The sequence below is a fragment of the Caretta caretta genome, chromosome 27 (assembly GCF_965140235.1).
Source record: "Caretta caretta isolate rCarCar2 chromosome 27, rCarCar1.hap1, whole genome shotgun sequence".
NCBI lineage: Eukaryota > Metazoa > Chordata > Testudines > Cheloniidae > Caretta > Caretta caretta.
In genome coordinates, this window is record NC_134232.1 from 9,755,408 (window position 1) to 9,777,319 (window position 21,912).

The 21,912-nt window shown below is 55.1% G+C and overlaps 1 protein-coding gene across 1 annotated transcript in view; it reads right to left on the reverse strand.

Annotated features, from left to right (window-relative positions):
• The window catches only part of NGFR (nerve growth factor receptor), a 44,222-nt gene that overhangs the window by 13,340 nt on the left and 8,970 nt on the right, over positions 1 to 21,912 (reverse strand). The window contains exons 2-3 of the mRNA XM_048830339.2: positions 20,893 to 21,034; positions 8,058 to 8,417 (exon numbers count right to left, since the gene is read on the reverse strand). Coding sequence (XP_048686296.1) covers positions 8,058 to 8,417; positions 20,893 to 21,034 — 502 coding nt within the window. The remainder of the gene's footprint in view (positions 1 to 8,057; positions 8,418 to 20,892; positions 21,035 to 21,912) is intronic.

Below are 21,912 nucleotides of genomic sequence, written 5' to 3' on the forward strand. Positions count from 1 at the left end.
AGAAGTTGTAACTAGAAATAAGGGGATGGTTTAAAAAAAAAAGTAATATGATGCAGGATAAATATCAAGAGAAACACCCTCAACAGTGGGATCTATGTGACTGGGTGAGAGTCTTCCAATGGACGCTCCATCCCCGGAGATATAGACATCTAGGCAGGATGACTCACTAGAAGATGCTGTCGGGAGCAATCCTGCAAGGGCAGGAGATTAAACTTCTGTGCCTGCCACTGGAGGTTTGCCGGAACACGGGGTAACATCCCATCTCCTACTCCTGGCAGATGTGCCCACAGCACGTGTGATTATCGCGAACGGCCAGGCTTTTCCCTGCGCGATTTCTCACCGCAGTGCTGGCCTGGACCGACCCTGCTTTGCTGATGAAATCTGACTAGATCGGAGCCTGAGGTGAGAGACGTTCTTTCTGCTGTTCCTCCTCTCAGCCCTACTTTCCGCCCAGAGCCCGGCTGGGTGGCAGCAGCAATAACTGACCCGCGGAGCTGTTCGGTGGATCAGCTCCACCCAGGCAATGGAAGCCCCACGTTGCCGGGGTGCTGCACTGTGCATGTACGTCTCCTTATCCTGCACAGGAAGGATGGGCTTATGGATAGTGGTCCAAGACTCGAGAGAGGGGTTCAGTTCCTACCCCGTCTCAGACTGTCCTTTGTGAACTTGAGCCCCTCTCTCTGTGCCTCAGCTCCCCATCTGTATGATGGGGATAATACCATTTCTTCTGTCTTCCTTGTCTATTTAGGCTGTAGGCCTCAAAGCTGTTATGTGCTTAACTCCCCACTGAAATCCATGGGAGTTAGGTGCCTAAATACCTTTGCAGATCAGACCCTTAGCTCATCGGGGCAAGGAGTCTCTTACTCTGGGTCTGTACAGGGCCTAGCATAATGGGGCCCCAACCTCAATTAGGGCTCACTGTCACATTGATTTTAATACACGGGAATATTGTGCTATGCAGCCTGTAGACACAGCTATTGCACGGCAAACACAGGACTGCCACCCGTCTCAGCAACATGCATGGAGTCAGGCATGGAGCTAGGGTCGTCCCTTGCTAACATCGAGGTGTTCCTGTTTCACCTGGATTCCCTCCCTCCAGCTCAATGGCACGAGTCACTAAGAGTCAGTGAGCAGCGGCGTTCCCAGTTTGTTCTCTTCCCCTCTGTGCCCAGACGCTCCTAGCCTCCATGCATGCCCCGTTGCTCTGGGACACACCCTGTCCTTTCAGCTCCGGAGGGGAGGAAAATGTTTGCCTATTGGCTGGTTCCCCGTCTTCAGCCAAGAACCGCACCTAGGCATGCCTGGTGAAGAAAATGTGTCTCATCTTGTGCCTGTGAAGCAGGGAGGGTCCTACCCATTTGTTGCTGGGGAAAAGGCAGGAAAAGTCACAGGGAGGTTATGAAAGGTGGCGGGGGGGAGAGCAGGACAGGCGAAGGCAAGGCCTGGGGGCCTGTGATTTTATAGTCTCTAGCAAGAAACCGTCTCTGACGCTTACAGCATCCCATTGCCAGGAGAGCGTGACCGCTGAGCTGATGCTTCGGCTTCAGTTTTAACTCTCCCTGGTGCCACCTACCCTCCCAAATCTGCTGCTTTCTCCATTGCCTGATGACCTGGCTTTTCACGCTGCCCGCTACGCGAGTAGGGAGTGATCCACCTTCTGGCTCTAGCACTGACATTTGGAATGGTCCAGGCTGCAGGCTGCGGGCTCGAGCGCCAGCAGCTGGGATGTTCCACGCGGCAGCCTGGGGTTCTAGCACCAGCAGTTGGAATGGTCCACGCCGCGGCCTGGGGTTCTAGCACCAGCAGTTGGAACCGTCCACGCCGCGGCCTGGGGTTCTAGCACCAGCAGTTGGAATCGTCCACGCCGCGGCCTGGGGTTCTAGCACCAGCAGTTGGAATCGTCCACGCCGCGGCCTGGGGTTCTAGCACCAGCAGTTGGAATGGTCCACGCGGCAGCCTGGGGTTCTAGCACCAGCAGTTGGAATCGTCCACGCGGCAGCCTGGGGTTCCAGCACCAGCAGCTGGAATGTTCCACGCTGTGGCCTGGGGTTCTAGCACCAGCAGTTGGAATGGTCCACGCGGCAGCCTGGGGTTCTAGCACCAGCAGTTGGAATGGTCCACGCTGCGGCCTGGGGTTCTAGCACCAGCAGTTGGAATGGTCCACGCCGCGGCCTGGGGTTCTAGCACCAGCAGTTGGAATCGTCCACGCCGCGGCCTGGGGTTCTAGCACCAGCAGTTGGAATGGTCCACGCCGCAGCCTGGGGTTCTAGCACCAGCAGTTGGAATGTTCCACACTGCAGCCTGGGGTTCTAGCACCAGCAGTTGGAATGGTCCACGCTGCGGCCTGGGGTTCTAGCACCAGCAGTTAGAATGGTCCACGCTGCGGCCTGGGGTTCTAGCCACAGCAGTTGGAATGGTCCACGCTGCGGCCTGGGGTTCTAGCACCAGCAGTTGGAATGGTCCACGCTGCGGCCTGGGGTTCTAGCACCAGCAGTTGGAATGGTCCACGCCGCGGCCTGGGGTTCTAGCACCAGCAGTTGGAATGTTCCACGCTGCGGCGTGGGGTTCTAGCACCAGCAGTTGGAATCGTCCACGCCGCGGCCTGGGGTTCTAGCACCAGCAGTTGGAATGGTCCACGCGGCAGCCTGGGGTTCCAGCACCAGCAGTTGGAATGGTCCACGCGGCAGCCTGGGGTTCTAGCACCAGCAGTTGGAATGGTCCACGCCGCGGCCTGGGGTTCTAGCACCAGCAGTTGGAATGGTCCACGCCGCGGCCTGGGGTTCTAGCACCAGCAGTTGGAATGTTCCACGCTGCGGCGTGGGGTTCTAGCACCAGCAGTTGGAATGGTCCACGCCGCGGCCTGGGGTTCTAGCACCAGCAGTTGGAATGTTCCACGCTGCGGCGTGGGGTTCTAGCACCAGCAGTTGGAATGGTCCACGCCGCGGCCTGGGGTTCTAGCACCAGCAGTTGGAATGGTCCACGCCGCGGCCTGGGGTTCTAGCACCAGCAGTTGGAATGGTCCACGCCGCGGCCTGGGGTTCTAGCACCAGCAGTTGGAATGGTCCACGCCGCGGCCTGGGGTTCTAGCACCAGCAGTTGGAATGGTCCATGCCGCGGCCTGGGGTTCTAGCACCAGCAGTTGGAATGTTCCACGCTGTGGCCTGGGGTTCTAGCACCAGCAGTTGGAATCGTCCACGCCGCGGCCTGGGGTTCTAGCACCAGCAGTTGGAATGGTCCACGCGGCAGCCTGGGGTTCCAGCACCAGCAGCTGGAATGGTCCACGCGGCAGCCTGAGGTTCCAGCACCAGCAGCTGGAATGTTCCACGCTGTGGCCTGGGGTTCTAGCACCAGCAGTTGGAATGGTCCACGCGGCAGCCTGGGGTTCTAGCACCAGCAGTTGGAATGGTCCACGCTGCGGCCTGGGGTTCTAGCACCAGCAGTTGGAATGGTCCACGCCGCGGCCTGGGGTTCTAGCACCAGCAGTTGGAATGGTCCACGCCGCGGCCTGGGGTTCTAGCACCAGCAGTTGGAATCGTCCACGCCGCGGCCTGGGGTTCTAGCACCAGCAGTTGGAATGGTCCACGCCGCAGCCTGGGGTTCTAGCACCAGCAGTTGGAATGTTCCACACTGCAGCCTGGGGTTCTAGCACCAGCAGTTGGAATGGTCCACGCTGCGGCCTGGGGTTCTAGCACCAGCAGTTAGAATGGTCCACGCTGCGGCCTGGGGTTCTAGCACCAGCAGTTGGAATGGTCCACGCTGCGGCCTGGGGTTCTAGCACCAGCAGTTGGAATGGTCCACGCTGCGGCCTGGGGTTCTAGCACCAGCAGTTGGAATGGTCCACGCCGCGGCCTGGGGTTCTAGCACCAGCAGTTGGAATGGTCCACGCCGCGGCCTGGGGTTCTAGCACCAGCAGTTGGAATGGTCCACGCCGCGGCCTGGGGTTCTAGCACCAGCAGTTGGAATGGTCCACGCTGCGGCCTGGGGTTCTAGCACCAGCAGTTGGAATGGTCCACGCTGCAGCCTGGGGTTCTAGCACCAGCAGTTGGAATGGTCCACGCTGCAGCCTGGGGTTCTAGCACCAGCAGTTGGAATGGTCCACGCTGCGGCCTGGGGTTCTAGCACCAGCAGTTGGAATGGTCCACGCTGCAGCCTGGGGTTCTAAGGCCGACATCTGGAATGTTCCATGATGCCGCCCGTAGCTCTAGACCTTTGGTATCTTTCACTCTAGGCTGCTCGTCCACTCTAAATCAGGACAGACCTCAGCAGTCCCCTTCTGGAAACTGCCTGAGTTCCTGCTCTGCCATGCCCAGCTCAGAGCGCGCCCGTGCCACACTGCCCTCCGATAGCCGTGTCAGAAACACACTGCAGATGAACCCTTGCTCCAGGAGTGATGCCTGTCCAGAACCTTTGGAAAAAAACCCTGCCCATCTGAATGCGCACACAGGCCCCTCTGCCATCCCCTCCAGAACCACGGCGCAAGCAGGGCCATGGAGCCTGTCGAGGCACCGACCCCTGCCATAGGAACAGGCTAACTAGAGTGCCACGCGGGGCCTGGCCCAAGAGCAAACCCAGATCCGGAGGTAGTTTCTCAGGCTGGCGATTGCTCCTGGCTCAGAAGAACGGCTTGTAGCAACTGGCAGCCCCCCCACTCCGCACACCGCCCTCAGCTGGGCTGGAACAGACGGCTCCTGTGCCAACCCATGCCGCCTTTTCAGAGCAAGCCTTGGGGAGGCCTTCCTGGCTATTTTCTGCTGGGCTCTGATCCCGCCCCTTGTGCCCCCAAGCATAAAATCCGGCTAACAAAGCCCACCCTTTGTGCCTTGACTTCTGGCTCCATTTATTCAACCCTGTAAAGGGATCAGCCAGAAAGGACTGCCCAGAACTCCCCCTGCCTTGCAGCGGTGAATCAGAGACGCCCATGGCACAATGGTCTCTTCTCTACTTCTGTGCTCCAGGCAGGGCAAATAACTACGTCTCCAACCAAAGGAGGAAACTGGTGCCCTCCCCCACCCCTGCCACCAGCCGATCATGCCATTCATCCTGCTAATGAGCTTTCTAAATAAAGGGCTGCCCCTTTTGGGAAATCCCCTGGGGACCAGGGCCTCGCTGTGAAGTGTCATCAGCATGGCTGGGGCAGCAGAGGACTCAGCTTTGGGGAACAGGGGGTTACTGCCAGATGACAGAATCTGATCCTCTAACAAAGGAGTCCCTTCCCTACACAGGTGACATTTTGTGTAAACTATTACACTGCTAATCTGCATGTAATTTGGATTGGCTGGCACCCTAGGGGATTGAACCAGGAACCTCCAGAGCTAAAAAAACAAACCCCATAAGCTGCTGTAGTGTAAGTCCACACGCCTTAGCTAGGGCTATACCAGACTCACCTCTTCTGGGACCTGGGACTGGCAGCTCACACCCACCGGTGGGTTACACTGGACCATAAACTTCCCAGGCCCGAGCCTACCCCTTCTCTGCCCAGAGTGCCTCGGTGGAAGTGAGGAGCTTAAAACCTTTGAGGGGGCTGAGGCAAAGTCCCAAGCTGACATTACAGCTGATCCCCAGCTGGCCCCGAGGGCTTGTTCCTTACCCTAGAGCTCAGTCCCTATCCCGGATCCCACTGACATGACACTCCAGGTCCTGAACTCAACACGGACATTAGAAGAAGCAGCGACGGAGCAGAAGGACTGTAGCCAGCAGGCCAGAGCTTGCCATTCCCTGCAGGGCTGTGTGGATTTGCTCTGTCTCACCCACCCTGGCCTGTTTCCTCATCCTGAGATTTGATCCCAGGGGAAAATTGAACCATTGTCCCCCACTCCCGATTTCCTTATTTCCCTCTTCTTAAACACAATTCCCCAGCAAAATGCAGCCTGGCCCCGCCACCCCTCCTGTGGGGTGGCACAGCGGAGCCTCAGGAAGCAGAGAGTCCTCGTGAAACTCAGTCACTGATCCCACGTGCCAACAGGCCTGGTTCTGCCAGGCACAGAGCCTCATTGGAGCCAGCAGGCCCTGCACTAGACGGGGCTGCTGTAGGATTTTAGGGAGAGGTTGTCCCTGGGCCTTGTGCAAGGCAGGGGGGTAGGGAGAGCAGGAATCAGGGGACTTCCCCCACCCCTACATCCGCATGCACAGGCAAGGGACAATTACAGTCCCTGCACTGGGTGAAATTCCAACCCCTGTGCATGAGGCTGAAGCCGCACTGAAGTCCTGCATGATACCTAGGTCTGGTGCCGGCTCTCTGCACGGGGGTGGGATTTCAGCCTCTGGGCAGCCCATAGGGCACATATTGCTCTGAAAACAGGCAGGGTTATCGTACACCGGGCCCAGGCCCCAAGCTCCCCTGTGCCATAGGAAACTCAGAGAAGGTCTGGGTCCACTCCACACCCCCAAAATGAAGCACACTAGCGCTCCTGGGGAAGTGCAGTCCCTACGCCTGTCAGCGACGAAACGCCTCAATTAATTCCCATTAGGGACCCGCCGGCTGCCAAATTCCATTTTACAGAAGGCCAGGACTGCCAGGCTCCAACTGCCACAAACAAAGCGTCTGAAGCTATTAAACGTCGGCCCTTTGCTCCAGGTTCCTGTACCTACCAGGCAGGCCGATTATTTTTAAACACGGCCAGCAGAGACCTCTGGGCATATCCCTCCCCACATGAGCCGGGCTTCACCTTGGAGCCAAGAGGCTGCCATTGCCGGGAAGTCATAGACCCCTTGGAAACACACCAGACCAACCACCAGTGCAGGGCAGATGTTTGCAAGCCACCTGGGAGCTTGAAGCAGCAGACGCAAAGCCACATGGTTAGAACATGTGCTGGCTTTTCTGGAATCTGCCCACTAAGTGTCAAACCCCTGAAATGCCCAGGGCTGCAACCAAGACAGTATTGCATCCTTGATTTTCCTGCTAGCCTTGGGGGCTGCTGCTTTATTACCCTGATGTGTACGACACCACTGTCTAGAACCAGCACTCTGACCCCAGGCGTTCCAGTGGCCCCCGCCTAGGATCCACGTTGCTTTCTCTACTGTGTGTAGCAGCTTTAATCATCATGTTCAGCAGTGAATTAAGCTGATGGATGATCAGTATCAGCCCCGGGAATACAGCCGAGACAGATAGTGCTTTGCATTTATAGTACCTTTCACTGGAGGATCCCAAAGCACCATAACCAGCTGGATGCAGCACCATTATCCCCTTTATCCACAAGGGGAAACCGAGGCACAAAGACGCTACGGGAGTTGGCCAGGCTTACACTCCCCTGATCTAATCCCTGGGCCTCCCAGGTGAACAAAGATTGGCTGCCAAAGAATTTCCATATGAAAAAGCTTCCGTACGCCCATTCCCCTGCCTCTGATGCGGGAAGCAGCTGGGGTGGGCTCGGTGGTGGAGCATGCGGGAGGCGGAGCTCTCTCTGACTTGGAGGGACAGCCGCCAAGGCCGTGAGTCAGAGAACATCGTGGCTGGTTCCATTGCTCATCTGGGATCTGTTTCTATATTGGCACGGCGACCTTGCTGGGGAAGCCAGATCTGTCTGGAGGGACAGGTGGAACCATATGGAACAATCAAACCCTGCACATCCTGCTTTACCATTACATCCCAGAAAGGTGGGGAGCAGAGGTGGTCCCGATTTGCTTGGAGGCCACATTGTCTAGGGGCTGGGACTGGGAGTAAGGACTCCTGGGTTCTTTGCTCAGCTGTTTGAGCGGTGTCATAATCAAAGCAGGGGGCTGGGAGCCAGGACTCCTGGGTCCTCGAATTTTGACACTGGCTCCTTGTGTGACCATCAACGTATAACTTCACCCTCCTTGTGCCTCAGTTTCCCCTTCAGTAAGGTGATGCTAATGCTCCTGACCTACCCTTGATAAAATGCTTTGAGAGGTAGGAATGGAAGGTGTGCTGGGTGACTTAGTCCTTTGACCTGAAAGTCACTAAGGGACAAATCGTGAACCCAAGGAAGTTAAGGGCCAAACTCCCATTGCCCTTTAATGGGGCTGGATTTGGTCCTAAAGTGTTAATCTGAACGACCATGATCCACGCTCCACAGAACAGGGATGCAGGGATCCATTACCTCTGCACTCGGCATCGGATATCGGGGTGCACTCCTTGATCATGACCTCGTTCTCCTCACAGATGGTGCAGGGCAGGCAGGGGTCCATGTGGTTGGCTTCATCGGAGAAGGTCCCGTCGGGGCACTCCTCGCAGACGGTGTTCTGAGTGTCCCCGCACGGGAACATCAGGCCGTAGCCCACCTCGCAGATCTCGCATTCCTTGCACTGCCCACTCCCCTCGTCCTGGTAGTAGCCGTAGGCGCATTTGCAGACGGCGTCGTCCGACTCCACGCAGGGAGCCGACATGCTCTGCAGGCCCACGCACTCTGTGCATGGCTTGCATGCCTCCGTGGCGCTGACGGTGTCCGAGTAGGTCACACCTGCAATGGAGCAGAGAGAGAGCGCGAGTGAGAGATCAGTGTGTGGGTAACCCCCTGGGGAGCAAGTGCTACAGGCCTGTGCTGATCCGCAGAGGATAGGAGTCTGTTACTGCCCCGACTAGGCAGCCGTGGCTTTTTAGCTCAAGCTGCAGCAGCTTTGGAAGCTCCTGGTTCCATCTTTGCCGCAGCTGCGTTCCCCTGCTCCTGCAACGGATGATACCGTTGCTCCTACACCGACCTATAGACTATATCGCGTCCCCCTCTAAACAGAGCTACTGGTGGCAATGCAAACTGGCCAAAGGCAGGAGCTGCGGCAGGACAAAAACTTGGGGCTCTGTCGTGTCCTAGTGCAGGCAACTTCTTTAGCTGTACGTGGCTGTTACCCGACTGGAACAAGAGGAGATTCAAGAGCCCTCTGCAGCTGCAGCACCAAGCTTTTAAAAACCCAGGAAATTAAGGGTTTTGTTATTAGGAAGCGTGTTTGGTACTGGTGAAAGGTGCCAGACTGACAACCCTGGAGACCCACGTCTCCTCTCCCCAGATCATGGCCCCGCATTGTCCTGCCTTTCCCCGGGAGCTCAGGCCCCAAGCCTCAAAGGTGTGGAGGCTCCTAACTCTCCATGGCCCATCCAGTCCCCAGCCTGCTCATCGGTGCTAAGGGGATGATAGCGCTCCTTGTCCAGAGGGCACTGGACTGAGACCAGTGGCTCATTTCACAAGCCATTCCCTCTGGCTGGATTTGAATCAGCAGCCTAGTGGGGAAAAGCTCGGGATTCCGATAGCAAACCCCCAAACCCACCCAGCCCCATAAGGAAGGGGAAGTTCAGGAGAGGGAAAGGCACTAACTACAGCAGCCTAAACCGACCCGGGTTCCCTTCACCCTAACAACGGATTGCTGGAAGCTGCTGTTAACCCTGTAATCAGAGCAAAACAATTTTCCGCACAAACAGAGGGGCAGCCCCAGGCTTCGCTAACTCAGGCCCTCTGAACTCCTGCCTCGTTGGGAGACCCCGGACTGATAGCCACAAGCTAATCTCTGGCATAACTGCCGTGTAATTAGCACGTGTTGCTAATGGGAGGGCGTGAAAGAGTGTTTCACTGCACACATTCACTCAGGTCTGCCTCCCTGAGGGTCATGTGGAGAAGGGAAGTGGTGTCACTATTCCACTGGGAGGGTGGTGAAGCCCTGGAATGGGTTCCCTGGGGAGGTGGTGGAATCTCCATCCTTAGAGGTTAAGGCCCGAGACAAAGCCTTGGCTGGGATGATTTAGTTGGTGTTGGTCCTGCTTTGAGCAGAGGGTTGGACTAGATGATCTCCTGAGGTCTCTTCCAACCCTAATCTTCTATGATTCTATGCCAGGGTGTGAGCGGGGGAGGCTATTGGCGGGAGGGGCAGGGGATCAGGAGGAAATTTTTCCTAGGGCAGGTTATCCCATAACACCCTGCTGCAGGGGTTTCTTGTACCTCCCTCTGGCCATGGTCAGAGACAGGGCCCTGGGCTAGAGGGATCCCTGCTCTGATTCAGTCTGGCAGTGTCCGTGTTCCAGCTGCCAGTCCATGGCTTGCTACCCCAGAAGGGTCCACTCACCCCCTTCGCAGCTGCCTAGCCCACCCCAACAACCCCACCACCAGCACCCCCCAGGTGCCCACTCTCTTCTGCTACTGCACCACAATAGAGAATCATAGGACTGGAAGGGACCTCGAGAGGTCAGCTAGTCCCATCCCCTGCACTCATGGCTGGACTAAGTATTATCTAGACCATTCCTGACATGTGTTTGTCTAACCTGCTCTTAAAAATCTCCAATGATGGAGATTCCACAACCTCCCTAGGCAATTTATTCCAGTGCTTCACCACCCTGACAGTTCGGAAGTTTTTCCTAATGTCCAACCTAAACCACCCTTGCTGCAATATAAGCCCATTGCTTCTTGTCCTATCCTCAGAGGTTAACGAGAACAATTTTTCTCCCTCCTCCTTATAGCAACCTTTTATGGACATGAAAACTTATCATGTCCCCTCTAGGTCTTCACTTCTCCAGACTAAACAAACCGAATTTTTTCAATCTTTCCTCACAGGTCTTGTTTTCTAGACCTTTAATCATTTTTGTTGCTCTGCTCTGGACTTTCTCCAATTTGTCTGCATCTTTCCTGACACGTGGTGCCCAGAACCGAACACAAAAGTCCTGCTTACAACACTCCTGCTAATACATCCCAGAATGAGGTCTGCTTGTTTTTGCAACATTACACTGTTGACTCATATTTAGCTTGCGATTCACTATGACCCCCAGATCCCTTTCCGCAGTACTCCTTCCTAGGCAGTCATTTCCCAGTTTGTATGTGTGCAATTGACTGTTTCTTCCTAAGTGGAGTACCTGTAATCCTGCTCCCCTCCCAATGCTGACACCCCATCCTGTGAGCCAACCTGCCCCCCACAGCGGCTAATCCCTCCCCAGCTATGGAGTCCACCTCTCATTACTTTGCAGGCCCTGTTGTTAGAGGCTGCCTGCTGTGGGCTTGGATCCATCCAGAGCCTCAGGGGCAGGGGAGCAGCTGGCACTAAGCATGTCGATGTAGGGGGTGACTGCTGTCACATGGCACTGACGGGCTGCTGTGTTCCAGCCCTGAACTGCCCACCCGCCTTCTGTTAAGGGATCCCTCTGAATACAGCCTGTCAAGTGCTCTGTGATCCCAAAGGTGCTCTAGGCATTCTCCTTATTCTTTATATTAGTGTCTGAGGGCCCCAACTGAGATTGGGGGGTCCCGTTGTGCTAGGCTCCGAACTGACACTGAGTGAGAAAAACAGGCTCCGCCCCTCAAAGCTATTTAGGCGCCAAACTCCCATTATCAATCAATGGGAGTTAGGCCCCTAAACAGCTTTGAGGATCTCAGCCTGAGTGACTTGGCCAAGGTTATACAAGGCATCTACATCTAGCGGAGATGGGACTTGAACCCGGAATTATTCTTATGTTACACAAGTTGTATTACTGTGGTGGGCTCTGTGCAAACATAGAACAGATTGACAGTCCCTGCACCAAAGCGTTTACAATTTAAATCTTGAATCCAAGTCAGATCTCCTGAATCCCAGCCCAGTGCCTTATCAACAAAGCCAACCTTCCTCTTCTAACACCCTTGAGGCTTTTTCCGCCTTGCCCTGTCAGGGCTGATTTTGAGGGGCGTTGCCTGCCCTCCATTCCCCCACCAAACAGCCATTTTCCCCAAACAGCGGCCACACGCCCCATTTGGTTTAGCTGCATCTGTTTCCCATCAATGACTGATGGAAAACAGGAGAGAATCAAGATGCAGGAGCCCAATATAAACACGAGCGTACGATGCTAATTGCTGACTCTTGCCCGAGCCTTGGTTCCTTGGTCTCCGGTTTCAGCGGCACCCTGCAGAACTAATTCCTCAGCATAAATCAATCTCCCCCACACGTATCCCACGCTGTCTTCCCTCTCCCCTCCCCAGCACCCCCAAGACTCCTGGGCTCAGAGACTTTAAGGCCAGAAGGGACCGTCATGATCATCTTGTTTGGCCCCCGGCACATTGCAGGCTGCAGAACCTCATCCACCCACTCCTGTAATAAACCTCTGGCTGAGTTCCTGAACTCAAATCACACGAGAAAGACTTCGCTGGAGGTGCAGCAGGCTGGAGGCCAGGGGCTACTTTAAAGGGCTACAGTGCTGTGCTGGGGTAGGGCTGGCCTGGCCTACAGGCCCTGCTGGGCAGAGGAGCTGGGCGATGGGTTGCTCTGAGCTGACCGTCGCAGGGCATAGGCTGCCTGCTCCCCTCCAAGTCCTGTGCTGTCCCTGTCCCTAGGCTGGCCCGACAGAGGGGGGCCCTGTGGGTTGGGGAGAGAAGAGCCCTGGGGGCCCCCACCCTGCCCCCATGGCTACAGGGAGGAGCCCCAGCGTCTGAAGTTATTTTTAACCCCGGGAAGAGGAGTTCCTGTAGGGCCTGCAGTCACTGTCTCTTCATCTACGTCCTTTGAATTCATTTCCTCCGCTCTGACCTGCCAGGGCCTTCGACCTCGTTCCTCTCTCCGGGCCTTCGAATCTTCCCCCCCTCTTCAGGGGAGAAAGGTGTCGGAGAGATTAACCCTAATCCTCGGCTCAGCCTCCCCCTCATTTTGAAAGTTATCCATCCGTGTATTAATCTTTAATTACCTGGGCGATCTCCCGAGGACGTTCGCGGGAGACAGCAATTATCCCGATGAATGACAGGACGCAAAGTGCTCTGCTCGGATTGAATGCTGCCATCATGGCCGCCTTGCTCCCGGAGTCTTGGTTAAACCTGCCCTTTGCTAGCTGCCTGTCTCATGCTGGAACTTAGGGTCCCCGGCACTGTAGCCTCTGAGCACCTCATGACCTTTAATGCATTTTCCCTCCCACAAACTGGGAGGCAGGGCAGTGGTGTTATCTCCACAGGACAGATGGGGAACTGAGGCACAGAGAAACTAAGGCCTGGATCTGCAAATGGTTTTAGGCGCCTAACTCCCAGTCCCATGGGAGTTGGGCATCTAAATACCTTTGAGGATCTGAGCCTAAGTGACTTGCCCAAGGCCAGACAGGGAGTCTGTGGCAGAGCTGGGATCTGAATCCAGCTTCATTCGAAATAAGCAGTTGGGGAGGGGGCTGTGGTCTTTGAGCCTTTCTTACCAGCGCAGAGCACGGGCATTCAAGTAAGGAGACTAGGGGGTCATGGTGGGGTCACAGGAGGAGACAGGAGGTGGCTAGATCATGGGCTGAGAACTGGGAGGCCATGAACGAAGGGAGAAGAGGAACAAGCCAGATCTCTGTGGGATGACACATCCCGCCCACACCGCTATGAAGCTAGAACAGAAATTATTAGCTGGATGTAGGAATTCCTGCATGAGGTTCTCTGGCTTGTGTTGGGCAGGAGGCCAGACTGACTCCCTTCTGGCCTGAACCTCTATGAATAAAGGCAAAGTGGGGCTGAGGAAGAAGGAGATGTATCTGTTGAGATTTGTACGCACTATCATCTAGCTAAGGTGGCCCCATTGCCATGTTACCTAACCATCTCTAATGTACTGAGCCACACAACACCGCTGATGCATGGTACAGATGGAGAACTGAGGCTAAGTGACAGGCCCAAAGTTCTGGGCTTGAACCCAGGTCTCCCTAGTCCTGTGTCCTAACCACTTGGCCACCCTTCCTCTCGAGAAGGCAGCAGCCCATCCAGTGCTCTTGACAATCTAAACCCAGGGTTGTGAGCGCAATCCTTGAGGGGGCCATTTAGGGATCTGGGGCACAAACTGGGGATTGGTCCTGCTTTGAGCAGGGGGTTGGGCTAGATGACCTCCTGAGGTCCCTTCCAACCCTGATATTCTATGATTCCCACTGAGCAAATGAAACAACCCCATGACAACATATCACACACGTTCCCCAGAGTCCCACCCATGACTACCCAGCCCTACCAACTGCTCATCTCCTCACCAGCCAGGAGAAAAGGTAGGCCCCTGAAGGCCGACCCATTCAGGCTGGCAGGAAGTGAACTCCAAAGGTCCGGAGCTCTCAGGGAGGGCACCTTGTGAACCACCCTTCCTCAGTGACATTTCGTGGTCAGTGGGGTTAAAGGCGGCTGACAAATCTAATGCTCTCAGTCCTTCCTGTTCACCCATTGCTGGGAGATCATCCACCGGAGTTGTCTCTCTCAATAACCAGACTGGCAAGGAGATCTCACGCCAACCTTTTTCCATAAGCTCAACCAGATGTGGAAGACTCGATACAGGGCGGGAGCTGGCAAGATAGCCAGTGCCAAGCAATGAGTACTGGATAGCCGAGGCCTCTCTGACAGGGCTGTATGGCCCTGAAGGAGAGGTGGCTAGTTCACGGGCTTGTGGCATTACGCTGTATTGGCAGGGAGTGGTAGACATGTCTTCCATGGTAGGATGTGCAGTGCCTTGTGGGAGAAGACAATGGTAGCCACAGACTCCCCATTGACCCACGTAGGCGTGTAACTCGGTGGTGACATGAGTCCCAGACCAGTGACTTTATCACAGGCTGATCTTTCCTCTCACGGACGTGCCATTGGACAGAATTTAACAGGCCATAACAGGCCCCTCCTCTTCCCCAGGGTCTGCATCATGTCAATAAACATAACACGGTGACATTCCGTAGTGTCCACTAGGCCTTGGTGTTTGGGCCCAGGACCAATGGGAGTTAGGCACCTTTGAGGCTCCTCAGCCATAGTGAATAGCTCGGAGCTGTCCCAGCCATCTGCCAGGAGGTCCGGGAAAGGGTGGGGCAGCTGGTCAAGCCCCATCAGCTCCATCTCCATGCAGCTGGAGGGCTTTTCTTTTGGCAGGAAAGCGCGCCGGTTCAGAGGTGCGGAAAGCAGCCGTGTTTAGCTATTTTAGGCAGGGTCCTCAATAATTCAGCAGCATCAGTTCTCGGTGTCGAAGGATCACAGGGAGGATGATGCTAGCGATGAAAGGCAAAGGGGTCCCCATGTGGCCCAAAGCAGCTGATCACTATTAGCTTGGCTATTAAGGGAAAACATTGGTGCCTGTGAACAGGGTGTTCCTGGCGGCGACCTCGATCTGTCCCCCCACTGTGCTGGGAGCGCCAAGCCGGGTCAGAGCATCCCGAAAGGTGAGCGTGCCAGGGTAACTCCCTGAGCAGGGATATCATGCACCACCCTGCTGGCACTGGCCAGGTATTGCCATTCTCCCCACCATCCTCTCCTGCTGTACCGTGTGCCGTGGTGGTGGTGGTGGGGGGGTAGATCGCTGCCCCTGCTAGTCCTTGAAAGATGCTTCCATCCTCTGCTCTGTGGCTGAGAGCACCCCCAAACACACACCCTGGCACCCCACGGCGTTGCCATTCGCCAACTCCCATCCTCTCTGGCTCGGTTCAGTCCCAGCCAGCTCAGGGAGCGCTGAGCGGCAGATCATTTGCATTCCTCTGGCCCCTTAGCCCCTCAAGGAGTGGGTGTGGGTGTGTAGGGGGGTGGGGGCATTCCTCTTCTCCTCCTAAATCTGTTAATTTGAGTTTTCCATCCCAGAAGCAGCTCTCTCTTCTCTGCCCGCCTCTGCTTTCTTGGCTTCTCCTGCGGCCGCCAATTTCGTGGTCGTAACTGAGCACAGAACAGAGATCAGACCTCCCAAATCTATTTTATTCAGGCCCTGAGCCCCATGAGCCCCCCACCCCTACCCCATCACCAGCTTGGCACAAAGATTCTTTCCTGGGTATCTGGTGAGTCTTGCCCACATGCTCAGGGTTCAGCTGATCACCATATTTGGGGTCGGGAAGGAATTTTCCTCCAGGGCAGATTGGAAGAGGCCCTGGGGGTTTTTCACCTTCCTCTGTAGCATGGGGCACGGGTCACTTGCTGGAGGATTCTCTGCACCTTGAAGTCTTTAAATCACGATTTGAGGACGTCAGTAGCTCAGACATAGGTGAGAGGTTTATTGCAGGAGTGGGTGGGTGAGATTCTGTGGCCTGTGTTGAGCAGGAGGTCAGACTAGATGATCATAATGGTCCCTTCTGATCTTAATATCTATGAACCTGTGCTCTCTCTCCCTCTCACCCATCCCACTCCCCCCCGCCCCCATCACCTCCCTTGCCTTTCTGAGCAAACCAAGGCATCGCAGTTCCCCGTCAGACGCCGGAGTGCACAGCTCCCATTAACCTGGGTTAATTCCTTACATTATTCTGAATTATTGATGGACGCCATTAGACCGGGGAGCTGGACCGGAAAAGCATATCGGCTGAGTGGGCACATTTTCAGTGGCAGCCGGGTAGGCGAGCTGAACAATTACAGCAGAGAATCAAGCAGGCCCCCATGTAATGATGGATGCTGAGGAGATGAATAAATAAATCATGAGACAGTGGTCGGGAGAGGCTGGCGGTGGCGGGGCGGGGGAATGCAGCTGCTTGGGCTAATGCAGGACTCAGGGGTTGAACTTCAACATGAAAGGAGACCTGGTTCCCCCCCTTCCCCCAGCAGCCAGTGATGTTTTCTTCTCCACCTCCACAGGCCGAGTTTTGCACTGATGGTCTTTTGCGCCTTGCTGTTGTCGAATCGGTTGCAATAAATGAGGCCGGCCAGTTGGGAGCAAATCAAAGGAAAGGCTTTTCAGGGCAAACTGGAGGAATCCGCAACCGTGGGCAGTCACCCGGGCCAAACGGTGGGGCTGGATTATTAGAGGGCTCCATCATTTAATGACCAGCGACTGCACGATTATTCTGGATGCTGTGATCGAGGGGCGGCAGATGCCACGCTCCGGGATGTAAGGCAATCCCCTGCTGAGGCCCAGAAGGAACGGTCTCACCCAATCCACACCATGGACAGCTTTTCACAACTGGCTAGGCTACAGAAGACCCATTTTCTCACCCCCCCTCTGAAGCACCAAGTAGTAGCAGCTGCCAGGGGCAGGAGATTGGATTTGATGGGTCGATGGTCTGAGCCAGTGCTTGGCGGTAGGTTAGTGGATCTGAAACGCCTGTGCTACGATCCACTAAGGTGAATCCTGTGGGTTCTGCAGCCATCTGACGCTCCTATGAAAGCCCAAGGGATTCTCACACGTGGAGCAGCGCCGGCATCAGACCGGATTGCTCCACACTGCCGATATTTCACAAAGAACAGAGGGAAGGGAGCAGGGCTCAGAATCTGGGACAGGAGAGGCGAGGGGCTTGATTCTGCAGGGCCGGCCACCAGCCTTACACTGGCATAGCCCCTGGGCTCCTTATCTACAGAGGTGCAAGCAAGACCAGAATCAAGGCCGAGGGCTCCTTCCAATCAGACATGGACCAAGGCTGTTACCGCAGCTCAGCCAATCCATCGCCCGAGGGATCACAATAGGGGATTAGTCCCTACTGGATCTTTTCAAGTGTTTTCTCATTTTAAATGCCCCCAAATGCCCCCAAGCACTGGAGAGGCTGTCCCACGGCTTGATGGAGCTCACGGCAGCAAGTTCTGCCTCCCAGCTTCCTTTTGCTCCTAGCTACCCCCATTGGGTCACACTCATTCTTCTCCTTTCACCAGCAGCGCCTCTTGGGCACATCTGCTCCCCTGATGACCTTGAGCCCCTCCCTCCTTGAGGCGGGCAGAGTGACCAGCTGACCCATCTGCCACCCCTGGCTCTGAGACGACCCGTATTTTATTCTGGGGTTTTTAAAAAGTGACCTCCAAGTTCTAGCTTTTCTCATCATAGTTTTTTCCTTATTATTTCCATTAAAGTAGCCATTTTATGTTAGGTGCTGGACAAACACATAGTAAGAGACAATCCGCGCCCTGAAGATTTTACAGTCTAAACAGGCAAGTCAAACAAAGGGCGGGGAAAACTGAGGCACGGAGAGGTGACATGACTTGCCTAAGGGCACCCAGCAGATCAGTGGCAGAGTTTCTATTTTCCAGCCTGCTGCCCTATTATCTAGATCAGCAGTTCTCAACCAGAGGTCCAGGGCTTCCTCGGGGGGGGAGGGGGGGAGGGGCCGCGAGCAGGTCTCAGGGGGGTCACCAAGCAGGGCCTGCATTGGACTTGCTGGAGCCCAGGGCAGAAAGCTGAAGCCCCACCTCAAGGAGCTGAAGCCCGGGTCCCTGAGCCCTGCCACCTAGGCTGAAGCCGAAGCCTGAGCAACTTAGCTTCGTGGGGGCCCCTGTGGCATGGGGCGCCAGGCAACTGCCCTGCTTGCTACCCCCTCACGCCAGCCCTGACTTTTATATGCAGAAAACCGGTGGTGTCAGCACTCGTGGGCCATGGAGTTTTTATAGCATACTGGGGGGGCCTCAGAAAGAAAAAGGGTGAGAACCCCTGAGCTAGATCATGCAGTCCCTCTACCCCCAGCCACTCCTGCCTCTGGATTACTTTGTGACACTGGGGTAGGGGAGAGGGGACACCTCAAGACCCTGTTGATGAGTGATTGGTTGCGTAGCTCAGCTCCCCGGTGTGACAAAGCAGAGAGCAAACCCAGTCCAAGCAGCAGAATGGGAATACACACGCCAGCTATACAAAGACATGTCAAGGTCAGCTGGGCACATAAAACAGAAACACGTGTATTTATACACACAGCCACCCACGTGCAGATTAATGGACAGACGCTCCAGTGCTGCACCCGAGTTTTGATCCTGCTCTCTCAATACCGCCCTCCGCACACATTCCCGGAGGGAATCACATGATGAGACCTGGAATGGCTCCATCCCGCGGGGGAGAATGCGTCCCAGCCGGAAGGATGCGGGGGAGGGGAGGGGGGGTTGCAGAAAAATGTCATGTCCCCACTCTGAGGTTGTGAGAGTGGAAATGACTCGAAAGCCCAGAGTGGAGAACGAACATGTGTCCGTGAGGATTAATACCGTCATCTGTGCAAGAGGCTGGGAGCCTGGCTTCCAGCAGGCCGCGCGCACAAAGCTGCCGCTGCATGGCAAAGCCAACAGCATGCCCGCCACAAATACAGCTACGGTCCACAGAGACAGCATGCAAACACTTGCACACGGAGCCATCCCCGGGAGTGGTTAACCTGTAGCTCCGTAGCACAGACTTGAGCTAAGGGAGGAACATCACTAACCAGCAGCAGTAGTAGGCTGTTACCTTCAGAGAAAAAGCCTCGAAGGGGGGGGCACAACACACACTTGTGCAAGTACAGAGCCAGAGTCATGATACACCCATCTGCCCGCACAAACAAGTGTGATCCAAGGACATGTTCACTCCCATTCACATCCACTCAACATTTACTGCATACGCACTCCCTCCATTACCCGGGTGGGAATTTTCTTCTTCCAAATCCACATTTCCTTCTGGAATGAAGAGCTGGCATGTCTCCCTGGGACCTGATTCATGCAGCATTTGCTCTGCGTGATTGTAAAGGCGCCTCAGCATGGACTCCCTGCTCAGGGAGTTACCCGGTGAGAGACCTAAAGAGAGTTACCAGCATATTCTCGGGGCAGGGTTTGCTCCCTGGTAGAAGCTGCTTTGCAGGGTGCTAACATGCTTCTCCTCCAAGGTCAGACACCGGGGCTGGTATTCAATATCCAGAGTCCTTACTGCCATTCACTCCGAGGGTAAGTGGCATTCATTGATTTTGCAGGAAGGTTGATATTTTTAGCCGGTGCGGGACGACAGGCCATGGAGCATTTTCCTCTAACAAGTCAGATCACCTGCCCACAGCCCCCTCCCAGTCGGCACCCTCTCCTGCACCAGTCCCCTCTCTTCCAAAAATTGTTTTCAGGAGACACTCTCCCCAAGGATCTCTCCTCCACAGGGGAAACCTTGTCCTCAGGGAGGTCTTCTCCCCCTGCAGCATTTTCAATTTTGCTCTGGGTCAAAATAAGAATTGTGCAACAAACCGTCACGCAGCCCTTCACCACAGCGTTTTGGCTTGTGCGGATTTCGCTGCAAACGGTTGGAACCAGCAGTATTTCGGCACTTTTCTACCATAGTAAAGATTTGCAGGGCAGACTGCCCTGGTGGTGGAGGATGGGGGGGGGGGGCTGGTGTTTTTATTTTCTCTGCAAAGCACCGTACACAGCCTTGGCACTACAGAAATAATCGCTCAATCATTTCATCACTTCGTGTGCACTGAAATCACTACCACATATGAAGCATCTGATGGGGACAAAATGCCTTCATCCATCTGTGATCAAACAGCTGGTTTCCTTGTCCTACTGGGGCTACCTTGTTCTCATCCCCTGCTGAATGGTCGGTCTAATTCCACTTTCTTATTATACTGTAAAAGACCCGGGTTGGAGGCTCATTGGAAAACATCCCATTGGGCAGACCGTACAGCTAAGCAAGACAGAGATAATTTCCCAAACGTCTGAGAGAACCAAGCAACTGCCATCAGCCGGTGCAAGCCTGGGGAAGGGGCTGAGTGGGTGTGGAGAGGAATAGAGACCCCAAGGAAGGAGGGAATGAAACAAATGGCCGGTAGAAGAAAACGCAAAGGGCTGGTATCTCAGAGGAGGGCTCAGGGGGAGAAAGCCCAGAAACCCCTTTGCCGTTTGGATGTGCAAGTTAGTGGGTACATGCAGACGGGGAGCTGGCTTGATCAGACCGCGAGGCCACACCGGCCTTCTGCAGCTGAGAGGCTTCGGTGACAGTGGTTATCGTGTTTGTGGAGGGTATGGTCTATTTGTTATATCCCACCTGCTGTGAGGGGGGGAATGGGTTTAAATGATATAAAGGGAGACCAGATACCATAGTAATGGGCGCATTAGAAATTGCAGGTGAGAGCAATTCGCTAGTCTGGAGCAAGCAGATACCTGAGTGAGGACTGTACCAAATGGGATGACAGAGCAAAGGGGATACCCACTTTTTCCTAGGTGCTCTGTGTATTGTAGTCATGAGAAGACAATACGCACCCAGTGATCCCAAGGGCTTTTCCACGCAGCCATCTCACCCCTCTACTGGAACACAACACCCCCCGCCCCCAGCTTTATCCCCAGTGCAGTAGGCAGCAGGCGGTTTTCCCCCCACCTCCAAAGCTCGCTGCAGGGGTGAAATAGAGCACAAGCTACTTACTGTCCAGGCATGGCTCACAGACCGTCTGATTCACCCCACAGGGCTGTGCTACCCCTTCGCCCAGGTTGCAGGCTTTGCAGCACTCCCCGCTGGTGGTGTACCTCTTGGTGAGACACTTCTCCTTCGCAGCCCCTGCCGGCCCCTGCCACGGGAGGGAAACAGAATGATCGGGTCAGTCTCTTTGCTGTGCAGGTGGGGTGGGTGAGGAAATAAGTTACTAAATAAATTCAATCCCACCAGCAGGAGGGATGTCCAGCGTGATCAAAACGCCCCAGCCTAAAATGCACTTGATTGGAAACATCTGGGTTTAAGATGAGCTCACCTACCTACTATTATTAACATCAAAGGCTTGGGAGAAGAAAGGGATTAAAGAGTGTCGTTCCCCTCCTCCCCCCGCCACCCCAAATTCCCATTCCCCAATAAAGCCCCCAAAAGCATGAGAGTGAGATCAGCTAGGAAAGCAATCAAGTGTCTGGATTCTGCCCTCTGCCGGCACAGCACATTGTGGGGGGGGGGAGGCTGGGTTCTTCTGGGTGCCTATTGCACTCCTTAGTCGCACTCCTATAGAGCCTTTCGTCAAAGGATCTCAAAGCACTCTGCAATCGTTAACCACCTAACCCTCCAACCATCCCTGTGACGTTGAACGGATGCAGGGGAATAAATAGAGACTCAGAGACTTGCCCAAGGTCACTGCGGCTACCCAGTGGGAGAGCTGAAAAGCTAACTGAGTTTTAAACCCTACCATCCCAGACCCTCGCCCAGTTAGGGTGACCAGACGGCAAGTGTGAAAAATCAGGACAGGGAATGGGGGGTAATAGGCACCTGTCTAAGACAAAGCCCCCAAATAGCGGGACTGTCCCTATAAAATCGGAACATCCGGTCACCCTACGCCTAGTGCACCGTGGTTTGCTTGAGCTCCAGGACTGAATTCCGAGGCCTGATAATGGAAGCGCACGCTTTGAAGTGCTTGGTAATTATGGTGCCAAGGGATTCAGCTATATCACTGTCTAATGGAAGCAA